This window comes from Lemur catta, chromosome 7 (genome assembly GCF_020740605.2).
Source record: "Lemur catta isolate mLemCat1 chromosome 7, mLemCat1.pri, whole genome shotgun sequence".
NCBI classification, from domain to species: Eukaryota; Metazoa; Chordata; class Mammalia; order Primates; family Lemuridae; genus Lemur; species Lemur catta.
Genome location: NC_059134.1, coordinates 45536894 through 45564581, shown reverse-complemented (window position 1 = coordinate 45564581; position 27688 = coordinate 45536894). Strand labels below are relative to the sequence as shown.

Below are 27688 nucleotides of genomic sequence, written 5' to 3'. Positions count from 1 at the left end.
TTTCTCTCCACTGTGACTAATAGAGATTGGTGACTTCCATTTGTTTGAGTTTCATTTCTCCAATGTAATTTTGGGCTTAATTCTTTCTTAGAATTACATTCTTTCATTTGTTCTGAAGTGTTGGGATTCTTGGCTCAGTGAAATTGCTAGAGAAACATATTGTGTGGAAGAAATGTTCCTAATAATGATATAAGGTATTGAATTTTACTAAATGCCGGAGACTATAAGCTATAGAGTGAACTGTGTTCCCTCAAAATGCAAGGCTTTGGGGAGAAAATAGGTTTAGATGAGACATCAAGGGTTGGCCCCTCATGATGGGATTAGTGCCCTTAGAAGGAGAGACACCAGATGGCATGGTCCCTCTTTCTCTCTCTTTCTGCCAAGTGAGGACATAGCAACAAGGAAACTGTCTGCAAATGAGAAATCAATCCCTCACCAGAGCCCAACCAGGCTGGCACTCTGATCTCAGACTTCCAACTTCCATAACTGTGAGAAAATGAATTTCTGTTGTTTAAGCCACCCAGTCTATATTATTTTGTTATGGCAGCCTGAGCTGATGAAGTCACTATGTTAAGTGCTTCATAGATACTATTCCATGTTCTTCTCATAAGATCTCTATCAGGTGGGCATTTAATATCATCCCAAATTTACAGCTGAAGAAAGTGAGGAAAGAGAGTTTAAGCAATTTGTCCAGTGTCACAGAGCTATTAAGAGACAGGGCCAGGTTATAAATCTAGCCTGTCAAATGCCAAACCTTGTTCAAAGCCACTTTACTATGATGTCTTCAATGTGTATAACTTTTCATTTATATAAACCCACTACTAATGCATCAATTGGCTTAATCATATTTGTCACACTTATTAATATATGAGTTTACCTTATATTTCTTTGTGGAACATTTTTAGGTCTGATGGCCCCTGCTTCTCCTGCAGTAACTATATGAAAGGTGCACGTGGAGAACAGTTTCTAATCTTCTACTTACTATTAGTAATTTTGCACGAGGGATTCTTCATTACTACTGTATATCACTAAGGTGTCAGCCACACTTCTCTAAATTGTCTGTACACATCCACCTGTGTTCACTTAAAACTTGAACTGTTTTAAGCAGAACTCATCTTGTCTACCCCAATCCAGCCTCTTTCCCTATTTATAAAATTTTCTCAATCTCTTAAAATGGAAAAATTGAGCTCACCCTTGCCTCCTCTCTTTCCATTAACCCTGACGAGGGTCACCAAGTTTATGCCACTCTTCTGTCATCTAACAGTAGCTGCTGTGGCACTCCTAAATTCCCAGTGGCTTAATGTGATAAAAGTTTATTCCTTGCTCACATCCAATGTTAATCACTCCCTCATCCAATAAACTCTGAATGATCTTGTCAGGTTAACCTTTTTAAATCTGGTTTTTGATCATATCATTCTCTTCCTCAAAAATCTTTAACAGTTACTAACAGGTAGAAGGCAATTCCCCCAAATCATGGCTTAGCATGCATGATTCTTAAAAAAAATATTTTCCTACTTTCATTCCCAGCCTTATCTGTTTCTACATATGACACCTCTACTCTGGTTAAACTGGTTTACCTTCTATCACTTGAACAGGGCTTGTAATTTCTCAACTCCATTCTTTAGTTTTCCTAGTCTTCTAAACTTGGAATAATCTGCTTCCAACTTTCCCTCTCACAGCCCAACCAAGCTTCAGGACTCAACTCAAATGCTAACCATATTATTAAGCCCTAATCTCCCCAGATGCAAGCGTTCTCTATCTTCTCTTATGCCTAGAGAACCTTAATCATTTCCTACCTGTCATGTATAACTTTGTATTGAGGATTTCCCCAGATAAATTATAAGATACCTGAACAAAGAGATTAACCACTAAGTAAGCTTTGCAACCTCTCTTATAACTCTTAAAGCTAGCTCAGGATCTTGCTTAATGGATGTAGAAAAAATGATAATTTTATGAAGAAGATGTAAAAGAAATTTAATAAGTGCCCTGGATTTGTATCAATACTTCATTCATCAAAAAGGAATCATGTACCATTTAGGTCATATTTATTATCTGCTCTTATAGTCATGAAGCCTTGAACTAATCAGTAAAATATTTTGGAAGCAATAGCTCAAATATCCTGGGTATATTCCACAAGAAATTGAACCATGAGAGTCAGTGGGAATCGCCACAGTAACAGATGAACCCTATAATTCTTGCAGTCACTTGGGTGTAGACTGGCCTTTATACATCACGAAAGAATCCTGGGAGTTGCTGCCCCTCAGGAGCAGCAGGAAGGTATATCAAGTCAGGGTAATTAACAGTGGTGACAACCCCCTCGAATATCCAGTAGTATAATACAATAGCAGTTTATTTCTTGTTTACATCACAGTCTGATGTAGATTGTGAAGCTCTCCTGAGTCTTTTGGTGACTTGGGGAACCAAGATCTTTCTATCACATGACTTTGCCATCTCTGAATCCGTTGTTTCTAGTGAAATGGATGTAGGAGGGAGAGTGAGACTAGGATCTCCTGTGAATTTTTAGGCAGCTGGCCTCTAAGTGGCACAAATTACTTTAGCTCATATTCTGTTGACAGATACTAGTCAGGTACTGCAAGGTAGGTTTGCAAATGATGCTTCCCTATGTGCTCAGGATGAGGGAATGGAATTTGCTGAGCATCTATCCTAATTTGATATCTGGATTTGAGGGGCTGTTCTGGAAGGAGTAACCACTGAAAACGCATTTGTACTGGGTTTATTGGTAGTGGCAAAATTCATTTAACATGAGATTCCTTCAAATAACAACCAGACGTATTGCTATTTGTTTTCAAACTCAAGTATTTCAGCTATGCATCAAACATATCTGTAGCCTGGCTGAACTTTACCTATTCTACCTTATCTTTACTTTCTAGTGTCTTTCCTCCTTGCTTTAATCTTTCCAATCCATTTATGTCCCTGAACATGCCAGGCAAATCCCAAGACCCCTTTCAGAGGTAGAGTGGCCTGTGAATTAGATGTCATTATTATTGAGCATTGTAGCACAAATAGAAGACTGCTTCATAAATGGTCTCTTCCACTGTAGCTCGACTTTCCCATGTGCCCAGGCACGAGTGGCATCTCTTCTCCACTTACCCACACCATGTCCATGGGGCCCTTTCCAGTTGTGCCTGGGTATTCTGACTTGCACCAATCCTCCTGTCCACAGCCTCCCATAACTCTTACACATCATGTCACACATTCCAGAGATGCTTTATAACTTGACAGACTTTGTGGTAGAATAACATGGCAATCAAAGCAATCTTAAAAAGGGCCAGTTCAGGTCCTTCCTTTGCCCAGATTCTCTAGTGGCTTCATGTTTCATTCAAGTAAAAGCCAGTTAGTACAATGGCCAACAAGGCTCTACAAGACCTCCCCTTCTGTGACCCCTTGGCCATCATCTTCTACTTCTTTCCTCCAATTTACTCTGCTTTAGCCACACTGGCCTCTCGGCTGTTTCCTTAAATATGGCAGCTCCCATACATCTCCAGACTTTATTCTCATAATTTCCTTTTCCAGCAGTCATCTTCCTCCATGTCCACTTGGCTCACTCTCTTATCTCTTTCTGGGCTTTATACAAAGTCACTTTCTCCGTAAGGTCGTCCCTGACCACCCTATTTAAATTGCACCCTCCCTCTAAATCTCATCTCCCTGCTTTATTTTTCTCCTAGCAATGATAACCATCCAATATATGATATATTTTACTTATCTTTTTAGTTTTGCTCTCTCTCCCCCCAACAAGAATGTATGTTCCATGAACAGATATTTTTGTCTGTTTTGTTTAGTGCTGTAGCTCCAGCATCTAAATAATAATGATAATAATAATAATAATAATGACTGGTACATAGTAGGCATTCAGTGAATATGTTCTGAGGGGATAAATGAGTTTTATAGTTTTAATAATTTATCTTTTATTCCTGAACAGACTGTAGATACCCTGAAGTCAAGTACCAGATCATATACTTCTCCTAGATTCAAACCCAGCATTGCCCAATGTAGCAAGGCCTTAATGATAACTTACTAATGGTGAATTATTATCTTTTAATAGTGAAGCTCTTTCACATCATTTTCTTAGGGACCATATCTTTGATAGAAGGCTCTCTTGTCACTTTGGTGCCACATCACAGCTGTGAAGAACAGCAGCTTCTTTATTTAGTAGCCATCTGGCCTGAGTGTCAGTTCTCTACAATTTTTAAAGGTTGTAACACTGGCAATTACTGAAATGTCAAAACACTAGGCCAACCATGAGGGTTGTGGCAACAACCATCCCACACAGTTGCCATGGTGATGTGGGTAAACTCATATATAGCATCTGACACTTAGCCATAAAACTGAAATTAAAATTAACTATATTGGCCCAGAGAATGGCACCTGTTACAAGTACACTGCACTGAAACACCTACATTAATATGAAGGCTAAGGCTATGAAGAGGCAGAGGAAATCTCTGTTTCTATTTTTTATTTTTTGGTGTTTTTTAAAAGTGTAATATTCTAATAATATGTTGTTAATCATCATTCTTAGCCTGGGTATTGTTGAGAAATACATTTACTAATACCACATGTTGCCTTTCTTTTCCACAATAAACTAAATGCAAATTTTTTTTTTTAAACACAATCGATTGTGGTAACTTTCTAAGTGTACAATTTTAATATAACATTTCTAGAGATCTTTTTATAAGATCTTTACATTTACCATGCCATTTTATTCTCAGAATGACTCTAAAATGTAAGTAGTATTTAAATTGTGGGAATGAAGAAGTCAAAGGTGAGTGACTGGGCTGAGGTTACAGAGCAAGTGAATGGTGGAAATGAATTGGATCCAGGTCCTCACTCCTGTCCATTTCACAGCACAGCTTACCTGAGCCATCTGAGCCACTAGGAGAGAATGCTGCACTGGATACCTCAAAAGGGATGAGCTTAGGAAATAAAAGCAGGAGGAAAAAAATTCCTTCTATAGGATAAATTTTTATTTGGCTTATGGGCATCAAAATCACAAAAGATATGAGAGATAAGGGATTTGGCTATTTTCTAGAATTCTCTGTAGCCTGAGAAGTAAGTCTGCCAATTAGAGAATTATTTTATATTTTTATAAATGTATACACACATATGTTTATTTTTATACAAATATATACGTTTGTCATTAAACACTTATGAACAACTTTATTAAAGTATAATTGACATACAATAAACTGCACATATTGAAAGTGGATTTGATAAGTTTTCACAAGTGCATATGCCCATGAAACCATCATAACAATCAAGATAATGAGCATACACATCTCTTCCAAGAGTTTCCTCCTATATCTTTGTAATTCTTTTTTTTTTTTTTTTACCTTTACTTTTTAAACTGTTTTTGTTAAAAACTAAGACATAAACACACACAATGGCCTAGTCCTGCACAGGGTCAGGATCATCAATATCAGTGTGTTTTACCTCCATATCGTGTCCCACTGGCAAGTCTTTAGGGACAGTGACACACGTGGAGCTGCCATTGCCTATGATAATAATGTCTTCTTCTGAAATACTGCCTGAAGGACCTGCCTGAGGCTGTTTTATGTTATCATTATATATATATCTATATACATATGGACATATGTATATAGAAGCAGTACACTTTAAAATAACAATAAAAATTATAGTATAGTACATACATAAACAGTAACAGTTGTTTATTATAATTATCAAGTATTATGTACTGCACATAATAGTATGTGCTATACTTTTATAGGACTGGCAGTGCAGTAGGTTTACTTACACCAACATCTCTAACAAACACACGAGTAATGTATTGCACTATGATGTTATGATCGCTACTAATCACTAGGCAATAGAGATTTTTCAGCTCCAGTATAATCTTATGGGACCATTGTCACAAATGCTGTCTGTTGTTGACATAAATGTCATTATGTGGCATATAACTATATGTTGCAAGGTATAGGTTGAATTGGGGGAAAGGACATATGGATATCTAAATTTTCCAGAACTATTTGTTTAAAAGCCTATCTTTTCTCCACGCAATTGCTTGTGCATCTTTGTCAAAATTAGTTGCCCAAATAAAAGTGAGTCTATTTCTGAGCTCCCTACTCTGGCCTATTGACCTGTTTGTCTGTTTATGCTGATGCCAATTGTTTTGAGTCCTGCAGCTTTAGACTAAGTCTTGAAATTGGGTAATGTTAACCCATTAATTTTATTCTTCTTTTTCAAAGTTATTTTGTGTATTCTAGTTCCTTTGCATTTCCATATAAATTTTTAATCAGCTTGTCAGTTTCTATGAAAAAGACTGCTAAGATTTTTATTGAAATTATTTGAATTTATGGATCAATTTTGTGAGAACTGACATCTTAAGATTGAGTCTTCTGACTCATACAGTGTATCTCTCCATTTGTTTAAATATTCTTTAATTTTCTGAGTAAATTTTAATAGTTTTCAGGTACAAGTCATATATTTTATCAGATTTGCCCCTCAGTATTTCTTATTTTTAATATTATTTTAAATGGTACTAATTTTTTCCCAGCTTTAGTGAAGTATACTTGACAAATAAAAATGTACAAAGATGTACAAAGTGATGTTTTGATATATGTATACCAATGAAGCTAATTAACATCTATCAAGTCACACAGTTTTTTTGTGGTAGAAAAATATAAAATAAATTCTCTTAACAAATTTTAGGTGTAGTGTATTAACTATAGTCACTATACTGTACATAGATTTCCAAAACTTATGCTACTAAATTGAACATTTATACTATTTGACCAACATCTCCTTATTTCTCCCACATCTCAGCTCCTGACACTCACCAGTCTACTCTCTGCTTTTCAGTTCAACTTCTTTTAGATTTCACATATAAGTGAGATCATGCAATATTTGCCTTTTGGTGTCTGCTTTATTTCACTTAGCACAATGTCCTATAGTTTATCCATGTTGTCACAATTGGCAGGATTTTCTTCTTTTTAAAGGCTGAATAATAGTCCATTGTATGTATGTGTATGTATACATACTCTCACACACATATATTTATCTCACATTTTCTTTATTCCTCTGTCATCAGTCACTTAGGTTATTTCCATATCTTGGCTATTGTGACTAATGCCTCAATGAGCATGAAATAGAGATATCTCTTCAAGATACTGATTTTATTTCCTTTGGATATATACCCAGAATTGGGCTTATTGGATCATAAGGTAGATCTATTTTTAATTTTTTGAGGAATTTCTATACTGTTTTCTATAATGGCTGTACCAATTTACATTGCCACCAATAGTACACAGGGTTCCTTTTTCTCCATACCCTTGCTAACACTTGTTATCTTTTGTTTTTTGGTAATAGCCATTCTAACAGGTGTGAGATGATATCTCCTTGTGGTTTTGATTTACATCTCCTTGTTGAACATCTTTTCATCTACCCATTGGACATTTGTGTTGTCCTTTTTTTTTTTTTTTCAGAAGTGTCTATTCAGGCCCATAATCCAAGTTTTAATCAAGTTATTTGTTCTTTTTTTTCTTTGTGCTATTGAGTTGTTTGAATTCCTTATGTATTTTGCATATTAACCCTTTATCAGATATATGATTACAAATATTTTCTTCCATTCCATAGGTTGCCTTTTCACTCTCTTGATTGTTTCCTTGGTTGTACAGAAGCTTTTTAGTTTGATGCAATCCCACTTGTCTATTTTTGCTTTTGTTGCCTGTGCTTTTGGTGTCATATCCAAGAAATTATTGCCCAGGCCTATATCAATAATCTATTTTGGTCTAGTAGCTTTATGTTTCTAGGTCTTACATTTAAGTTTTTAATCCATTTTGAGATGATTTTCATATATGGTAAGAGGTAAGGGCCCAATTTTATTCCTGTATGTGTATATTCCGTAAATGGTACTAATTTTTTTAAAAAAATTAATTTCTGATTATTTACTGCTATTATATAGAAATGCAGTTGATATTTGTATAATTGATCTTGTAGCCTAAAAATTTAATAAACTCATTAGAACTTTTTCAGTAGATACCATTAGATTTCCTAGATAGGCAATTATGTCATCTATTAATAAAGTTTAACCTCTCATCCTTTAAAATCTGGATATCTTTTATTTCTTTTTTTTACTTTTTCAGCCTTCACTGTGGTAGTTTATTTTTTTCCCATTTATTTTTTATTTGCATGTACTAATTGGATGCAAGTATAATTTTGCTACATGTATATATTGCATTGTGGTGAAGTCAGGGACATCAGTGCATATATAACTGGAACAAGGCACATTGTACCCACCAAGCAACCTCCTATCATCCAAGGCCCCACTCCACCCTTCTGAGTCTCCATTACTCATTGTTCCACACTCTGCTTCCATGTGTACACATTATTTGGTTGCCACTTATATGTGAGAACATGTAGTATTTGTCTTTCTGTGTCTGAGTTGTTTCACTTATTATTTCACTGTTCTTGTCTTATTTCACTGACTAGAAATGCTGGCATGAGAGAGAATCTCCTTGCCTGATCAGAGGGAAAAACTTTTTATGCATTGAACAATTTTCTGCTTATGATTAATTTGTGAAGAATTTAAACAGAAATTATTATATTTTATCATTAAAAAAATTACAGGTTGCTAATACCATAAATTACATTGATCAATTCTTGAATATTAAACCAATCTTACATTTTGGGATAAACCCTATATACTTTTTTTTCCCCTTGAGATATCATGGTCTGTTTTTATACCAGGTAATGATGTCTTCATTGCCTGAATTAGGAAGTAGTCCTATCTCTTTACTTTTCTGGTACAATTTATAAAGAATTCATATCAATTTTTTCTTAAATATTTGGTAGCAATTTATCAGTGAAACCATCTGGGCCTGGAGTATTCTTTGTGGGAAAATTTTTAACTGAAAATTCAATTTCTTTAGTAAATATAGGACAATTCCAGTTGTCTATTTATTCTCCAGTAAACTTTGGCAGTTTGTGAAGTTGAAGTAATTGTTTCATTTAGCTAAGTTGACTAATTTACTGGCATAAGTTGTTCACAGTATGTCCTTATTTTCCATTGAAACTGTGATAATGTTGCCTCTTTCATTCCTGAGATTAGTAGTTTATATTTTTTCTCTTTTCTTTTCTGATCAATCTGGTTTTTAGATGTTATTGATCTTTTAAAAGATCCAGGCTATAGTTTTATTGATTTTTCTTTATTGTATATATGTTTTCTATTTTATTGATTTTTCATTCTGATCTATTACTTCCTTTCTTCCACTGACTGTGTTTAATTTACTCTTCTTTTCAAAATTTCTTAAGGTAGAAGCTGTGGTCATAGTTTGAATTTAGTTTTCTAATTTAGCCATTTAATGCTATAAAATATCTCCAAAATATTGCTTTAAGTTTCTGAACTACAAGTTTTTTCAGTCAATGTGCTGAGTACGGACACTGTTACCTGTCTCCTGTGATTGCTGTTCTCTTTAATCTTTTTGGGTGGTTCTTTCCCAGGTCTCAAGTATTTTCCTCACATGTACGTTTGATCAATACTTGGCTGAATGCTCAAGAGGGAGCCTCTGCACTTCTCCAGAGTTCTCTCTTCTTGCAGTTCTCTCCTCTCTGTTCCTATTCTGCAAACTCCAGCCTCTTTGGTCTCTCTGAACTCAATTCTATCTTCTCAACTCAGCAGGCTCACCTCCTTTATTACCTGTCTCTTGAGAATAACAATCTTCTTTGCTTGATGTCCAGTGTCTTGAATGCTGTTGTTTTATATATTCTGTCTGATCATGTTGTTTTTGTTGTTATTATGTCAAACAGGAAAGTAAATCCAATTTCTATTACTTCATCTTCTTTAGGGGCAGGCATTTTCCCATACATGATCATATTTATGCCTCACTATAGATCTATGAGTCAGGTATTATTTTTAATACTCATCCCCATCTTACACATGAGGAAACTGTAACTCAGAAAGGCTTAGTAGTGGTTACAGTTTGATTTTCTGTGTGTAGGTCTTCTGAATCAAACTCCAATGTTTTTCAATAGTTTTTGGTTGCCTCATGCAACTGATTCAACAAACTTATCAGGTCTCTCTTTGATATATTTCAGATATCTTTAATACATTTGGGTTCAATTCCAGTGCCTTAAGAGTGTGGAAAAAATTGCCGTTTCTAAATCAAGGGCTTTCCTCTGGGATCTCTTTGAGTACTTTTTGATGGTGATATTCATCATACAAAATTGAATGCACTAAGCACCTACTTGAATGGATAATTACTCTCATTTCTTAAATTCTGGTATTCAAGCAAAAAATGTGTCAGATATTTTTCTTAAAACTTTCATATCTGGGCCCTTGATCTGGCAGTATGTTCCATTTCCTTAAAGCAGACTCCAAAGTATAGAATCATCCGTTTTTGTTTTTTTTTTGGCAATGAAAAATATCAAAATATAAGTAATCCAAGAATTGTATTAAGCCAATATTGTCATGTAAAATTCTAATTAACTGATATAAAGACACAAGTGGGGTTCTGCTCAGGAGATTTCATCACATACACTAGGGTAATGTGATCAAATTTCTTTCCTAAAGTATGGTGCTAATCAGTGTTACACTAAGAATGTGAATTCAGAATTCTGAGAGTAAGAAACTCAAACTGTGTTTTTTCTGTTGTATCACTCCACAACAATTATTACAGAAGACTTCTGTGATCAAAGGTGTGGGGATTTCTCCCCACCAACAAGCAAGCAATCAGTTCTGCTGTGAACACCTGCTAGGTATCCCCCAATTCAGTTCTGACACCATCAATCTGGAGATAGTGTGAGATCCCACAGGTTGAGGGCCCAGTCCCCAAGACTGTCCCCCTTTTCCCCACAGTCACAAGTCTGGGCTTCCATAACTTCTGATTGACCAGCTTCAAGTTGGGGTTCTCATGATTTTTCTCTTTCGGTTCAATTAATTTGCTAGAGTGGCTCACCAAACTCAGGAAAACTTACATTTCCCAGTTTACTATAAAGGATATTACAAAGGATACAGATGAAATGATGCATAGGATGAGGTATGAGGGAAAAGGCACAAAGCTTCCATGTCCTCGGCACACCACCCTCCAGGACCTTTCACGTGTTCAGCTATCTGGAAGCTCTCCAAACCCTCTCCTCTTGGGCTTTTTATGGAGATGTCATTGGATAGGCATGATTGACAACCATGTAGAAATGTGATTGGACAAAAAGGTATGATGTAATACTAACAGACTGAGTGGGGAAACCCAGCAAGGACTGTCTGTTCAGATTCTTCTTGGACTCTCTGTGCAGCATTCCTTCCTCCAGGAATGGGGCAGGACCCCTTCTGAAATGAGAGTCTTATGAAGCTACAATTAGGCAAGAGAATATCTTTATAGCCAGCTCTAAGACTGAAAGGCAGGGGAAGATTTGACTATATTTTTAGTTTCTGAGGCCTAAAGTGCCCCAACATTATAACAACGTGCTGTAACAAGGGCCATGAGAGTTATGAACCAGGGACTGTGGATGAGAACACACACACACATACATATTTATACCATAATATCACAAGAGTAAAACAAATAAAAGTAATGCTGGGTTAAAGAAAGTTATTTAAAGTCCTTTACAGCAGAGTTTGTCATTTTCCAACATGTTGATGTACATTGAGTCTCTAAAATATGGGTAGGGAATAATCCTCAATATATATAACCAGGGAATCTTTTTCTCACACTGGATTAATGTTCTTTTCAAATACAATCTTGGAAATGTTAATGTAGTGCAAGGATGAGGAATCTCTAATCTGGGCATTAGCTGTGGCACTTAGTTTATTTTATTGGGCCCTTAACAATAGTCCAACTACTCTCTCCCAGACAATTATTTTTTAATTATTATATCTCAATGGACTGTTTTCGTTTTTCCAGTCATGTTTTAAGTTTGAGAAAGGCTCAAGTGTTCTGAGCAATTACTAATGTACATTTAAAGGAAAAAAAGATGGCAGAAGATAAAATTCTGATGCATAAAGAAATATCCTCTAACCTACCTCAAATACTAGTAAAAGATGTTCATCAGAGAGAATGTAGACAACTCTAGCTGGAAACTTTCTGTAACAGAAAGGGAAACACTGCCAAGCCAGTGGAACCAACCTTTTTGAATATTGGAAACTCTTTTAAATGTCAATAAATTTTACTCATTCTAAAAATGTTATTTTTACTTTTAGTAACTTTGACTTAGAAAACATATAGTGGCAATAAACTACTATGATTTCAGTGATTTTTAAAATTAATTTATAATTTGATAACTGCAACAGCTTGTGCATACATACAAGAATATACAAGGCATAATTCAGCCCCCTGACAAGGCTCAATCACAAAAGGCTTCTAGACCCAGCCCATAAATCTGCAGTGACTCATGGGACTCATGGTCCTAGGTCCTTTAGCCATTGACATACTACCTGGGCCTAAGAGAAATAAAATAGCATTTATTTAAGAACAGTCATCAAACGTTTGCTTTATATAAAAGGCATTATGATAGGGATTTGTAAAACAGAGATAAGTAAGACAGTACCTCTCCTCTAGAAACTTATTTAATGGAGAAAGATGAATATAAAATGTTTACATGCTGATATAACAATGTGAAAAATTCTATTTATATGTTGATGTGAGAAAAAATCCTATGTACTGTAGTTGCTTCAACTTCTTTGGGGATGGTGTCACTTTTTATTCTTTGTAGTCAATGACTTTCTGTGTGGCAAAGTAACTTCATCTCAGAGTGGCTTCGGGTCCAAAGCATAAGCACTCCCTCTCCAACAGTACAATTTTTGAAGGAGACAAGGAAACAAAGAAACAGATAAACAGTGCTACATAGGAAATGGACAGTAAATTATTTTTGTGTGTAGAAATTCTGAGAAGGGAGGAGGTCAAGATTGCAGAGAAAGAAAGAGAGAGGAATCAGGTAGCATGGCGGTGAAAAGCTGGTGGGGGAGTGGGCGTGTGTATGGGAGATCACTGCAGGGCAATGTTAGGCTGAAGAAATTAGTTTTGAATATAATGGCCCAAAGACTTTTGTGGGTGGGATGTTGTTAAGGTAAACTCTTACATTCACATAGAGAAGTTCAAAAATCATAACTGTACATGAACTTTTCTCAAAATAAACACATTCTGGTAACCATCACTGAATCAAGAAACAGCATTGCTTCAACCCCAGAAAAAACCCTCTTGGCCAAAGTAATTTATGTTGCTCTGAACCAATTTATTTTATCCTCATTTTATTGATAGCAGTTGGCACACGCATAGATTTCCCCATCTTGGTACCCTTAAAACTAAATCAATATTGGATATGTTGTGAGCACTTAGAAGTTTTTGTTGAACGATCAAACAAATGGCTCTACTCAGGTTATGTTTCCCAAAACATCATAATTATACATAGTATAATTATGATACTATTTTATGGTTTATTGATGGAAGTATGAATTGGAACTCTCCTTCAACACTCCTTCGTTCATTCCTCACACATATATGAACCCCTTACTATGTGCCTCCACTGTGAAAACTGCTCAAGATAATAGAAATGAGCAGAATGTAGTTCCTGCTTTTAAGAATGTCAAGAACAGTTTCATTCTGGAGCTCATATGATCCTTTTAGCACAGTCCCTTACAGAAACATAGCCGATTTCTTGAATGATAGAAATAGAAATAATCTAATCATCTGAAATCTCAATAGAGTAAAAATACTTGCTCTGATATGTTTTTCTTAGAGTAAAACCTGTTTATCACCATGAGTAGCAATACCCACTCTATGTGAGAACCCTCCTCTCTAACAAATTACAACCACTATCCCCATGACACAGTTTACTTAAATTGGAGCCTGAGCCTTAACCACTTTAAATGAAACAATAAATCTGCTTACTGTTGCAAGTCTTGTTGTATTTGCTGTTCTCCTGTGGAAACCCTTCCAGCCGGCATTGAAAACGATGCTGCCAAAATTCTTGAAACCAAGGGTTTCGGAGGTTTGTTTCTGGCCGGAGCTTCAGATAATAATCATCAAACCACTTGACATCGGGAGATTGGAGCTTGATTGTAATTCCACCAACAGCTTCTCGCTGATATCCATCTGTCACGTCATACCTGTCGGCCCAGCCATCACTGTGGGGAAACAAAAAACCCCACAGCTTAGAACATATATCTTTTAAGCAGATGAGTACATTGGTTTTCTTTTTGAAAAGGTTAGTCATTAAACGGCTACTTCAGCCACAGGATGGTCCTGCGTTCCACCTAGGTGATTATTGTTACAGCAGCTTGTTAAAATAAAAAGTGCAATAACACCACAGAAATTTTGGGTTGAAGAGTACTAGAAGGCACTAACCTCATTACCTTGAACTACAGAGAATAAACTAGAGCTTTTGGCACAATTTTACTGGTTGCAAAATACAGTATATGCATACAAGCTACATAATATCATCATTCACACTATTTAAAGGACATTTAATAACTAGGTCAAGTTACATTTTTTATTTTACTTTATAATAATCATAAAATGAAAATGAAAAAATATTTCCAAAACATGCCTAACATTAGTCATCCTATGACATGATATTTATTTTTGTTTACATTTTACAAGTGAATAATACAGAGGTTTAAAAAAGGCCTTGCTGATTATGGTCATTCTATTAAGTGTTGATTTTTCAGAGCTTCCAACTGAAATATTTGTAGTGCATACTCCATATACTCTTTCCTGTCCCACGAAACTTCTAAAATACATTTCAAATGTACATTTGAAATCACATTTATTTTCAATAAAACTTTATTTACAAAACATGCAATGTATCAGATTAAGTTCACATGCTGTAGTTTGCCCATCCTGAGTTTAATCAGATAGATCATGTGCACATAAAGCTATAATATGAAGTCAGAGTACTTAATGTTACAACCAAAATAGAAGAGAATGAATGACATCCAGCTAAGGCAAGAAAGTCTTCCAGGAAATTGTAGTTTTGAATTAGGTCTTGAGGCTGAAATAACAGCTTCTGCACAGCCAAGGAAACTATCACAAGAGCAAACAGACAACCTACAGAATGGAAGAAAATATTCACATTCTACACATCTGATAAAGGGCTGATAACTAGAATCTATATAGAACTCAGGTAAATCAGCAAGAAAAAATTAAACAACCCCATTAAAAAATGGGCAAAGGACTTGAACAGAAACTTTTCAAAAGAAGACAGACTAATGGCCAACAAACTAATGGCCATATGAAAAAATGTTCAACATCTCTAATCATCAGGGAAATACAAATCAAAACCACAATAAGATACCACTTAACACCAGTAAGAAAAGCCTTTATCAAAAAGTCCCAAAACAATAAATGTTGGCATGGATGTGGAGAGATAGGATGTGGAGAGATAGGAACACTCATACACTGCTGGTGGAACTGCAAAGTAGTACAACATCTGTGGAAAGAAATATGGAGATACCTCAAAGCGCTAAAAGTAGAACTACCATTTGATCCAGCAGCCCCATTACTGGGCAAACATGAAATCATGTTTTACATCAGAGTGCCTGAAAGAAATTCTTAACAACGTAACATCAAGGATGGTGACAGGGATCATACTTCTCAACATTACTATCCATTCTATAAACCAATCCATCAAAGTAATCTAGGAATTTTAAAATAAAAGAGTTTGAAATGAGAAAGTTCATATTATAATTGTATAAGAGAGTATCACAGAGTAAGAAAAAATATTCTAAGATTATTTGGAAAATATATGAAACACAACATTGGAAGTAAAATAAAAGATATGAAAAGATGTTCATATTAGATTTGGGTGCACCTTAGGGTATCCAGGAAGAAGGAGACTCTGACTTGTCCCTTCTCACTGGCATTGGAATATACACAGTTTGTGCTATGTGTCTGTTGGGCCCCAGTGGTACTATCCTTCCATTGAAGAGGTGCAAGTGTTTGCTAAGGAAATATAAAGAAAGTAAAGGGAAATTTGACAATAAAAATAAGTAACAACAAAGAAGGAAGAAAAAGACTACGGAGATTGAGGGGAAGAGCAGAATGGACCTTCTTGAAGGCAAAGCAGAAGTGTTTGGGGAAAGCCAAGGGTAGGAAGCAGTGGTCACTGGGAAAAGGTAAGGGAAGAGATTTACATCATAAATCACTGCTTATTTCATTGATATTCACATATTTTTATCTAACAGAATGTTCATTTCTTTTTATCTTCCTTTGAAATAATTTTTGTCCTTAACATTTTTTTTCTAGCCAGAGAGCCTGATCTAATATTTTGCATATAAAACCAGTGTCAGGGAAAGTATTATGTAAGTAATTAATTAAAATAATACAAAAAGCATGCACTTTTTTTTTTCATTATGCTCTGCTTTACCAACTCTGCCTTAAACATTGACAATTGGGAGTTGTTCCAAAGGTCATAGATTACTCATTAGGATATCATAGGGGCTTGAGATGACTTGAGATATTTCCTTAAGCACCAGTGAGTGGGTGGAAGAGGAGGAAAAAAAATAAACAAAATGAACCCTTTCTTACTCTAAATCCTCTTTGACAAGAAGATATTTCATTAAAAATTGTCTATGGTGAAATTTCAAAAACTTCTGTGGCAGATCAAGGAAAAAAAAATAAAAAGTAATGTAGTATGTTTTGTCCTGATGTTGAATTTGGTTATTTCACACATTATCTTCCCTCAAGTTTCTCATTTTCAGCTCCAGAAGATTTTATTTAAAGCTGACAAGTTGAAATGAAGTGGGCTTGTTTGCCTCATTTTCTCCTCTGTTTTGGAGGGTTTATTTTATCACTGATATGAGAGTGTGGGTCTCATTGGCACTAAAGAAGATGCATGGGCGTGCTGCAAATGGGACAGGAAGCTCTGTTTGTCAAGCAGAGCCCCATTCTCCAAGGAAGTGAGAATTTAAATTGCTCCTTTTGTTAATGTTAGCTTGCTGTTATATAATACTATGATTATGAATATTACATAAGAACTGTAAGATTATAATGGGTCCAATTTACCCTTCACAACTCATTCATTGAATTTAACGGAGATTGTAAAAAGCTTGTCTTGATAAACTTTTTTGCAGGTAATAAAGTGTCAGGACCAGAGAGTGATAATTTACTCCTCTTTCATCATATTCGTTCTCTCTCTTTTTTTTTAAGATATAAATCTTTTCTGCAAGTTTAAGAATTTAGAAAAAGATGTTTTATTAGTAGCCTTAGAAATTAGAGTTATGAATTTAAGATAACTTTTGCTCCAGATGTTTCTAATCAACCACAAAATAAAAATCATAAAGGAGTTAGTTTGGAAACAGAATATATCCCAATATCTGTATGATAAAACACGATTATTCTATTAAAATTTATTGGAGAATATTTGTGATGCAAGAAAGGTTATTCAATGCTGGCTAAATTAGAGGGTACTGTATTGACTTTTGGTAATAACCAAATATTAATATTTTCATAAAAATGTGATTTTAAGATTTGTGTTAAGATGATAGGGCATCTCTAAGTATGCTTGTAATAAATTCAACAGTAAAATGAAATGCTAAGAAAAACCTGAGCTTACCTACCATCTAATGCCTTCCATTACTTTGATAAAATGGACCTTCAAGATTCTGGCACCACTTTAATATTTTGGGTGACATATATTTTACCAAAGCAAGGGAAAACAAGGGGAGGACGATAAGGAAAGCAATTAATATTTATTGAAAACCTACCACATTTAAGGCACTTTTCTAGATTTAATCAATACATCCATCCATCCAATCTAATTTCCCTCTCTTCTCACTGGTAGGCATTTTGCCTGACACATCATAATCCAGTTCATTCTTTTCTTTCTGATTGTTTGTCTATACAACTGATCATCATTATTTACAGAGTCTGTATTTGCGAATTCAACTACTTGTTAGAATTTATTGACAACACCAAAATCAATTCTGATGGCATTTTTGCAGTCATTCACAGATATGGACAGAGTGGAAAAATTTGAGTCTCTTAACATATGTGTTCCTATCTGAGGTTGAACAAGATGACCCTTTGCCTTCCTGCTACAGTTTTCATGTTATAAAAAAGTGTCTTTTTCACTGTCTATTTAGTGCCAGGTTTTTTATATTTTTGCATTTTTTCTTGGTGATTTTGCCATTTTACTTGGCCTCCAAGAATAGTGCTGATGTGTTATCTAGTATTCCTAAGCACAATAAGGCTGTAATATACATAAAAAATCTAGTCGGCCCTCTGTGTCCATGGGTTTGAATTCACAGATTTAATCAATTAAGAATCCATAATATGTGGGGAAAAATGTAATATAACAACAAAAATATATAAAAACAATATAATGACTATATACATAACATTTGTATTAGGGATTATAAGTAATCTAGAGGTGATTTAAAGTATAAATAGAAAATGCATGTAGGTTATATGCAAACACTAAGCCATTTTATATCAGCGACATAAGCATCCTCAGATTTTGGTATGAAGGGAAGGGGGTGTCCTGGAACCAATCTGCACGTACTGAGAGACCAGGGATGACTATGCATAGAAAATACATATGTTAGGTAAGCTGCATTCAGCCATGAATAAAGTACTGTTTGCTGTGAGTTCAACCTTAATGAATCACAATATATATTAGATAAAGTATTTTTATATAGGAACACACATAAAACAAGGTTATGTATTGACTAGTTGATGAAATTGTTGTGATTAGAGGCTCATAGCACACATAAACTTGTATTTTCTCTAGGAGCAATGGTCAGTATTTACTAATTTAGTGTTTACTGCATGTTTATATAATATTACTGTGAATAATGAGAATTGACTGTATATACATAGAGTCTTAACCTGTCTGTTGTTTTAGTCAGGCTTCTAGTCTTTGGCTATAGAAACAAAGTAACTTGGACATTTGAAATAGGAAAAACATTCTTAATTTACTTAGTTTGGCTTAACTGAAAGAGGAATCTTTATACATATGTACCTGATTCTCAAAACACCTCACCAATAGATACTTAGATTCTTCCCTGCAGACATCTTAAAGACATCCTCTTCTAGCAAGAATTTATTTTAATTTTCTTCCCAAGATTACATTACCAAAAATATATTCTCCTGCTCTACAATCTACCCTTCCTTCTTTCTCCTTTCAGCCTCAATTCCCATTATTTCTCATAATTAGCAACTCATGAAAGTTTAATTTTTTTCTTTTTAACAGATGGTTCTTGTTTAAAACAAAATTGACTCTGGAATTCTCCAGCTAAAATTTACCTTCTATGTCTCTAAAATCTTCCTTCTTTTCCTCAAGATTTATTAAATATCTACCTATCTTAGACTAACTTATTTTGTGGCAATAAACAGTCCTAATATCTTAGTGGTAGAAAATAAAGGTTTATTTTGAGCTCCGCCATCATGTTCACTGCAGATGACCTATGACTCTGTTCCATGTCATCTTCACTCTGAGACACAGTCTGAAAGAGCAGCCTGCTTCTGGGACATGCCCATGTTGTAGAGGAAAAAACAGAGAGCATAAGGGGACCATGCAATGGGTCTTAAGAATTCTTTTTAGAAGTGACCCATGTCACTTCTGCTCACACTTCCCTGACAAAAAAATCACATGGCTAAACATGACCTGAATAAAACAGGCATCTACAATATCTACCACAGAGAGGAACAGTAATACTTTGAAGAAAATGCAATCGATGACATTTACTATGTGTTGAAATTGTATCAAAACTGAGGAAAATGAAAGTTAAATAGGTTTTAGTCACTACACTCCAGGAGCTCACAGTCTAGTTGAGGGATTAGAAAGGACAGACATATAGATATATGATGACATACAAATGATTATTGTTATAGGTATAAGCCAAATGCAGATCAATAAATAATTGATTAATTCTCCATAGGAAGATAAGATTTGAATTGAGTTTGAAAAATGTGGATAATGGAGTTATAATAGTATTTTGAGATTTTTTTTTTTCTACATGAGAAGATATTTGTGAAGCAAGGAATAGTGAATATGAAGCACTGCAGTTATGTAGTATGCACACAGCAGTGAAGTAATGAGAAGGTGAGCTGAGGAGGTCCAATTGTGAATGGTCTTTTGTGCCATACCAAGTTTCTGCACTTTATCATGCATGTAGTGGGAAGGTGGTGGTAGCTTTTAAGGTGGGAAATGATATATAAAGATGATGAGAACTGAATGAACTCTAGTAGGTGTGAAGGTGACACAGCAGAGCGGTTGGAGATGAGTGTTAGAGAATCAATGGTCAAGGAAACCAACAGATAACTGAACTAAGAGAGTAGCAGTAGGAATAAGGAGCCATATTTGTAAGGAGTCCTAAGGTAGGATCCCTAGGACTAAATGTGTAGGGAATAGAGGTTAAAGGAAGATTATTTATGGTTTGTAGGAGGAGAATAGCGATATTGTGGCACTATGTCCTAGGCTGCACAATACAAGAGGATAACAAGTTTGATCTGAAAAAGAAATAAAATGAATATGAGTTGGGATCTGTAATGATCAGATTTACCTGTATATGCTCTCTAGCATTTCTTTTTCTCCTGGATTTCAAAATATTCTCTACATCTACAATTGGCCTGAATGTTAAAACATACAATTTATTAATGCTCTTATCTGTGGCCCCAGTACCATATTAACCCACTCTATTCTATTATGTGCGTTGGACAATAGCTGTTGGCACTCAAAAAATGACAAATAGTGGCAATTATAGAACTATAAATATTTGGTACTCTATACCACTGTATTCTAGTAATATAAATGTTTTAACTTTAGAATCATTATTTTTGTCATTCATTTTATTAAATTAATGAATTATAAAACAGACCAACAGTTTTGTAAAGTATTTACTGTAGAGTTTACAAGTAGGTTTAATAGCACAATCCTTTTTTGCTAGAAAGTAGAAGCCCCTGGAAGCTACACACTAACAAGAATACATGAAAATAAGTCCTGGAAAATCATGAAGAAAAGAAATTTAAGAATTATTGAATGCTTCAGTACAGATGCTAAATAATTTTGTAATTTGTCTCTCTTATCAAAATCTAAATCTGTAAAATGCAGACAATATAATTTGTTCTTCCTTTCTTCATTTTCTATCAATATGTGTTTTAAATTATTGCTATGGAAAACAGAAAAATACATGTAGCACTGAAAATTGCATTGAGTGATCCTTTAGTAACAGTCTCAATGTTTTATTCATTCCAATTCATTAATTCAATAAGCATTTTGAATGCCTCTTCTGTGCCAGACACTGTGGTAGGTTCCAGTCCATGCCCTCGAGGAGTCAACAGTCCATTAGGCATGACCTGTCTGAACAGGCATTGCCAACTTCCAGCCCATTGGGTTTTCCTCATTTATTCTTCCAACTGAACATTCCCTTTCCTTTTTACTCAATCATTTCATAAACAATGCAACTCATTAGGTTTCCAGTCACTGAATTATCATTTACTGACAATCACGTTCCTCTCCTGCCTCCCTAAGATTATTCCCCGATCACCTCAATTAGTATTCTGGGTGTTTCCAAACTCTTAATTCTTACATTTACAATCTCTTGATTATTTACATGGAAGGCTCATTACACACAATGAATATGGACTTCACTAGGTGAACTCTCAAATGGCAAAACAGTTATTTACTATAACTCCATAGAGTTCTGGGGGAGGCATCTCGCTCTGCTACCTGCCATGGGCAAATAGCATAAACAAATTACCTCAATGTCTATTCCAAAAGGAGCAATAGTGGACTACAAATGTAGGCATCTCAATGACTTATTCCTAGAAGTTAACAGTCTTTAAATCGGTGTTAGAGATGTGAGTGTGTGTGTGTATGTGACCTGCGGGGCATAAGGGGGGTTGCTAGGTACATACCATTGTTCTTGCTCATTGAAATCATTAGTTCTGCTTTTCATGATGATATTGGTACTTCTGAGACTAACCACTCTCATACTGTTTATTGGAGACATAGCACATTGATTTGTGTTCCTTAAATATGTTACATTTTCACACCTCCAAACCTTTGAGCATGCTATTCCCTCTGCACAGAGTGCCATTCTCTCAACTCCTCACATGTTGCCTGATTTGACAAAATATAATTCATCAAGCTCACAGATTTAGCTTGAATGCAACTTATCAAAACCTTTCTTGGCCGGGGCGCGGTGGCTCACGCCTGTAATCCTAGCACTCTGGGAGGCCGAGGCGGGTGGATCGCTCGAGGTCAGGAGTTCGAGACCAGCCTGAGCAAGAGCGAGACCCCGTCTCTACTAAAAATAGAAAGAAATTATCTGACCAACTAAAAAACTATATATATAGAAAAAATTAGCCGGGCATGGTGGCGCATGTCTGTAGTCCCAGCTACTCGGGAGGCTGAGACAGTAGGATCGCTTGAGCCCAGGAGTTTGAGGTTGCTGTGAGCTGGGCTGATGCCACGGCACTCACTCTAGCCCGGGCAACAGAGCAAGACTCTGTCTCAAAAAAAAGAAAAAAAAAACCTTTCTCAAGCTCCCCTGGGTTTAATAGCTCTATCTGCTTTGCTTCTAAAATACTGTGACATTCATTCTTTTATTTACTGAACAAGTATTATGTAACTAATATTCTAAATGTGGGAATATAGTGAACAAGGAAGGCAAGATTTCTGCTTTCATAGAGGTAAACATTATGATGCTTTTAGTTTTGCAATTGTCATTGCATTGTGTTAAAGTTCGCTGCATTTATTTTTGTCTCTTCCATGTAGATGATAAATTTTATATTTTGGACATCTATGTATCCTATTGTTTATTATAATGCATGGCACATACCAAGCACTCAAGAAATGTTTAATATAACTTATCATAAAATTAGGCTTTAAAAGGCAAACTTCAAATTACACAGAGTCCTTTTCATATAACCACATTTACTCATTTTTAATTGAGAAAACAAGACTGTCAAATGTGTCTTATAAAATGACTCTAAAAGGCTGAGTTTATTCCACTCTTCAGAATGGTCCTCTCCATTCTCTACCTGATGCTATTAAGGTTAATGAGTACATTCATTAGGCTGCATCCCAGCATTTTTTTTTCAGTCTGTTCACAGCCCACATAATTATTATGGAAACTGCTGTTCTACCCACATGTAATCATCATCCTGCCAAATCTCTTACCAATAGCATTTTAACAGATATTTTGGGATTTTTTTATTCTAATAGTGGGAGTCTACTGACTGCTTGGCTGTCTTCATATAATATCCCTTCTCCCCCGACTCCCTAGTGGAGTAGGAGGCCTAAGAATCTCTAAATAATAGTGAAGAGCAAGGAAAGATATTGATATTTTAATTATAAGTTCTTATGAATATATACCAGCCAACACTAATGAATTGTTTAATACCAAAAAGAAGCAAAATATAGAATTGCTGAGAAAAAGGTGAGATTATTGAATATAAATCAACTTAGGGTTTGTAAATCTCAGTTTTCCTTGCTTCCAAAAATTTATAAAAGATAAATAGAGGTGTATTGGAGGAGCAATGTCAGAACATACAAAAGTAAAAAATAAATCAGGAACCTGAAGTTTGCTAAGTGTCCAGCATAAGATGGTTCCCATTGTGTGACTTTGCCTAGGGCTCGTTAAGCCTTAGAGATGATTCTTATCACCCCTAGTTCTTACAGTTGAGGAAACTGAGACTCTAAGGGATTCAATAACATACTCCAAACCCCACAGCAAATATGGAAGGGGTATAAACCCAGACCTTGCTAATTCTAAAACTCTAGCACTTGTTATTCTTCATAGAGCCTACTAAGAAATAGCATACAGTGATGATAGCACTGAGAACTGTTTCTTAAGGGATTATATCTAAGAGACATGTACTGGATGGCAGGGAGAAGAGTGTACATTGGGAATGTGTAAGCAGAATTCCAAGATGGTGCCTAAGATCCCTGATCTTTGGGGTACACACATCTATCGTAGTTATTCAATCAAACACTACTCTAGATAGATATTTCTAGGGAGGGATTTTCAAGATAAAATTTAGTTACCAAATATATTGACTTTAAAATAGGGATATTATCCTCTGTGAGTCTGATCTAATCAGGTGAGCCCTAAAAAAGGACTGGCTCATTCTGGCAATAGAAGTTCAAACATAAGAGAGATGCAGCATAAGAGAATTGAAGGAAAATCTCCATTGTTGGCTTTGATGTTGGAGGGAGATATATGTAAAGGAATGGATATGGCCTCTCAGAATTCAGAGTGGCCTTTGGCTAACAACCAGCAAGGAAATGGGGACTCAGTACCATATCCTCAAAGAACTGAATTCAGCCAGACTTGAATGTGCTTGGAAGCAGATTCTTCCACAAAGCCTTCAGAAAGGAATGCACTCGCCAACATTCTGACTGCAACTTGTTTGACCCTGAGCATAGAAGCCAATTTTCTATACCTGGACTCCCAACATCCAGCAAGTATGAGTTAATAAATGAATATTGCTATAAGTTGCTAAAGTTGTGATAATTTGTTACACATACACAGCAATAGTAAGTTATAATTCATTCCCTACCTCTATTCTACATTTTCTCAGTTGGAAGGCTGATTCCTGTTAATATTGGAAGAGATACAATCTTAGGAGGTCTGACTTAATTCTAGGTTTGGTCATTGTAGACTGACTTTCAAAGACCTGGGGATTTTAGAAAATGATGGATAGTGAAACAAACCTATTAGAAAAGTTGGAATATCCATCTTGCCTTAATTTTGGCTCGATAGTAGCAGACAGTCTATCCTCTGATTTAACATTCTATCTCTCCAGGGATGCTTTTTCATCATACACATCCTTTACAGAGGAGAAGCTGAGAAATATCTTATAAAAAGTTTGATTACTTTGTATATTACACAGTCTGTTTCTTTGTCATATTATAGCAGTTTGGAGAAATGCAAAAAATTGAGGCTCTTATGTAAAATGTACAACAATTTAGTAAGCAGAATGATTCATTTAAATAGGGAAAGCAATTTGAGTAAGCTATTGTATCCACAGCTTTTTATAACCTTTTCTATGTTTTTTCATGAAATTTCCTTTCTTAGAATAACCTTCCAGTTTTCAGTCTATAAACCCCTCTTACACAGAATTGGATTAATTCCTTCTGTTAATCTGGTGAACTTTTGCCAGTGGAACTAGTGCCTAGAGTTTTCTGTTACATGTCTATGCTAGGTCAATATCCACCTTTTCTAAAATATTTTCTTCCCTTCTTTATATACCTCTTTGATGAAGGCCAAACGGCCCCTGAGAATACAATGAAGGTGTGAATACAGTGCAAAGCACAATGTTCAATCAATCAATAATGGTTTATTGAACATTTATTAAATTTCAAGCAGTAAGTGAGACTTCATGATGATGTTGATGAATGTAATTCTCCATTTGTTTTATTTCTTTATATCTCATAACAGGTGACAGGGACTTTGTAATTTCAGATATGATATATTTTACTAATATGTTTCTTGATTTTCCTGCAGTATTTGATACTATTCTTTCATTTAATAAAATATAATGAGTAACATGGCACATACTAAGTTCTCTGCATAGTGCTACATATGCAGAATCAAGAAAAGAAAAATTGTCATTCCCTGCCACCCATTCTTCAGCATTAGAGACAGGCAAATGTAAAACTTACTAGAATGACAATAATGATCGTGTATTTAGTTTTTGCTCTCTTCTAGGCATTGTTCTAAGTAATATATATGTGTATAGAGGTGTGTGTGTGTGTGTGTGTGTGTGCGTGTGTGTGTGTGTATACACACCCTGCCAAGTATTATACATGCAGACAGCCCTCTATATCCATGCTCTGCATTCTTGGACTCAGGCAACTAAAGGTCAAAAATATTTGGAAAAAATGGATGGATGTGTCTGTACTGAACATGTACAGACATTTTTCTTTGTCATTATTCCATAAATAATAAGCGTAATAACTATTTTCATAGTATTTACATTGTATTAGGTATTATAAGTAATCTAGAGATGACTTAAAGTATACAGGAGGATGTGCCTTGGATATATGCAAATACTATACCATTTATATAAGGGACATCCGTGGATTTTGGTGTCTACTGGGGAGTCCTGGAATGAATCCCCCATAGATACCAAGGGACAACTATATTGTATGCACCTGTGAAGTAGATGTTTTTACATCTTCATACTTCACATGAGAAAACTGCCAGCTTGAAAAGTAGTAAATGGCCCAGGGTCAAACCCATTCTACCTAAATCTAGAAGCCAAAACTGAATTAGTACAACTTAGTAAATGAGATTCTTGATCTAAATCTGTATACAAAGTTATATACATGAAAATGTAGAGAGAAGAGTTAATTTAATTCCTTTTACACACACACACGCATACACACACACTCCTTGTAATTGTTTTTTTTTCTTCCTACCTGAGTCCATAAACAGAGAATTGCTTTAAGACATTACATCCCTACTCTGATAAAATGGCCATCTCTATAGTGTTAGAATACACTGGTAAAATTATTAAGAGTCCCATCACAAGGAAAAGTGCTATTAGAAGATCTCAAGAGACTTTCATTTCTGAACATAAACACATAATGGACTGTCTTCAATTCATGTTTCACTTTGAGGCAGCATGTTTTTCCTTGACAAAATATCCCCATGACACTCACTGAAACTAAGTCTATTGTTAACTCCTCACATCTATTAAATGTGGTTTACAAATGAACAGATGTATAATACCAGTAAATAATTAAAAATTATACTAGATTTGAGGTTAAGTTTTAGAAATAGTCATTATACAAGAAGCCAGACAAAAGTCCAAGCCTATATTCCTGGAAAATTTAGATGTCACATGCCCAATAATTAATCCAAGTAAACTCCAAATGTAAGTCATATAATAGAAACTGAACAGCTAATTCCATATCTATCTATAACAGCAATCCCCAACCTTTTTGGCACCAGAGATCAGTTTCATGAAAGACAATTTTTCCATGGACCAGGGGTAGGGGATGGTTTTGGGATGATTCAAGTGTATTAATTACATTTATTGTGCAGTCAAACTTCTTTGCTAATGATAATCTGTATTTGCAGTCACTCCCCAGTGCTAGCATCACTGCCTCAGCTCCACCTCAGATCATAAGACCTTAGATTCTCGTAAAGAACATAGAACCTAGATCCCTCACGTGCTCAGCCTACAGTAGAGTTTGTGCTCCTATGAGAATCTGATCTGATAGGAGGTAGAGCTTAACTGGTGATATGAACAAGGGGGAGTGGCTGTAAATACAGATGAAGCTTTGCTCACTGGCCCACAGCTCACCTCTTGCTGTGTGGCTTGGTTCCTAACAGACCACAGGCTGGTACTGGTCTATGGCCTGGGGTTGGGGACTGCAGATCTATGGTATATTAAACAAACCCTCCTCTGAAGACAGCTAGAAAGGCTGAATAATTTATTCAAAAAAATCTATGTTATCAGAAAGCTATGTTATCAGAAAGTGAAGGACTGGAGGGGACAAGAACCTGGAAAGAGAAAAAAATGGGCTCAGGTAAGACTTTGTCTTTGAGGTATGTGACAATTCACTGAAGTTGAATTCGTTGACATTAAGTTGGGACAAAAGCACGAGGTGAGGTTTGCAAGTTTTTTAAGTTGCAGGCTAGCATTACATCCAAAATGTGATGAGCAAATATCTGGGAGGGAAGAGAAGTACAAGGATTTGAAGCAGACATTGAGTACCATTTTATCCCTTGGATCATTTGCTAATTTGTAGGCAGTTGATGAGAAGC

The 27688-nt window shown here is 35.4% G+C and overlaps 1 protein-coding gene and 1 long non-coding RNA gene across 9 annotated transcripts in view; one reads left to right on the top strand and one right to left on the bottom strand.

Moving 5' to 3' along the window:
- The window catches only part of GRM5 (glutamate metabotropic receptor 5), a 472602-nt gene that overhangs the window by 118149 nt on the left and 326765 nt on the right, over positions 1-27688 (bottom strand). For all 8 annotated transcript variants that reach the window (XM_045557157.1, XM_045557159.1, XM_045557158.1 and 5 more), the window contains one exon: positions 13854-14089. In XM_045557157.1, the coding sequence (XP_045413113.1) occupies positions 13854-14089 (236 nt within the window). The remainder of the gene's footprint in view (positions 1-13853; positions 14090-27688) is intronic.
- LOC123642240 overlaps positions 1-27688 on the top strand; it is a 192582-nt gene that overhangs the window by 114130 nt on the left and 50764 nt on the right. The window lies entirely within an intron of this gene.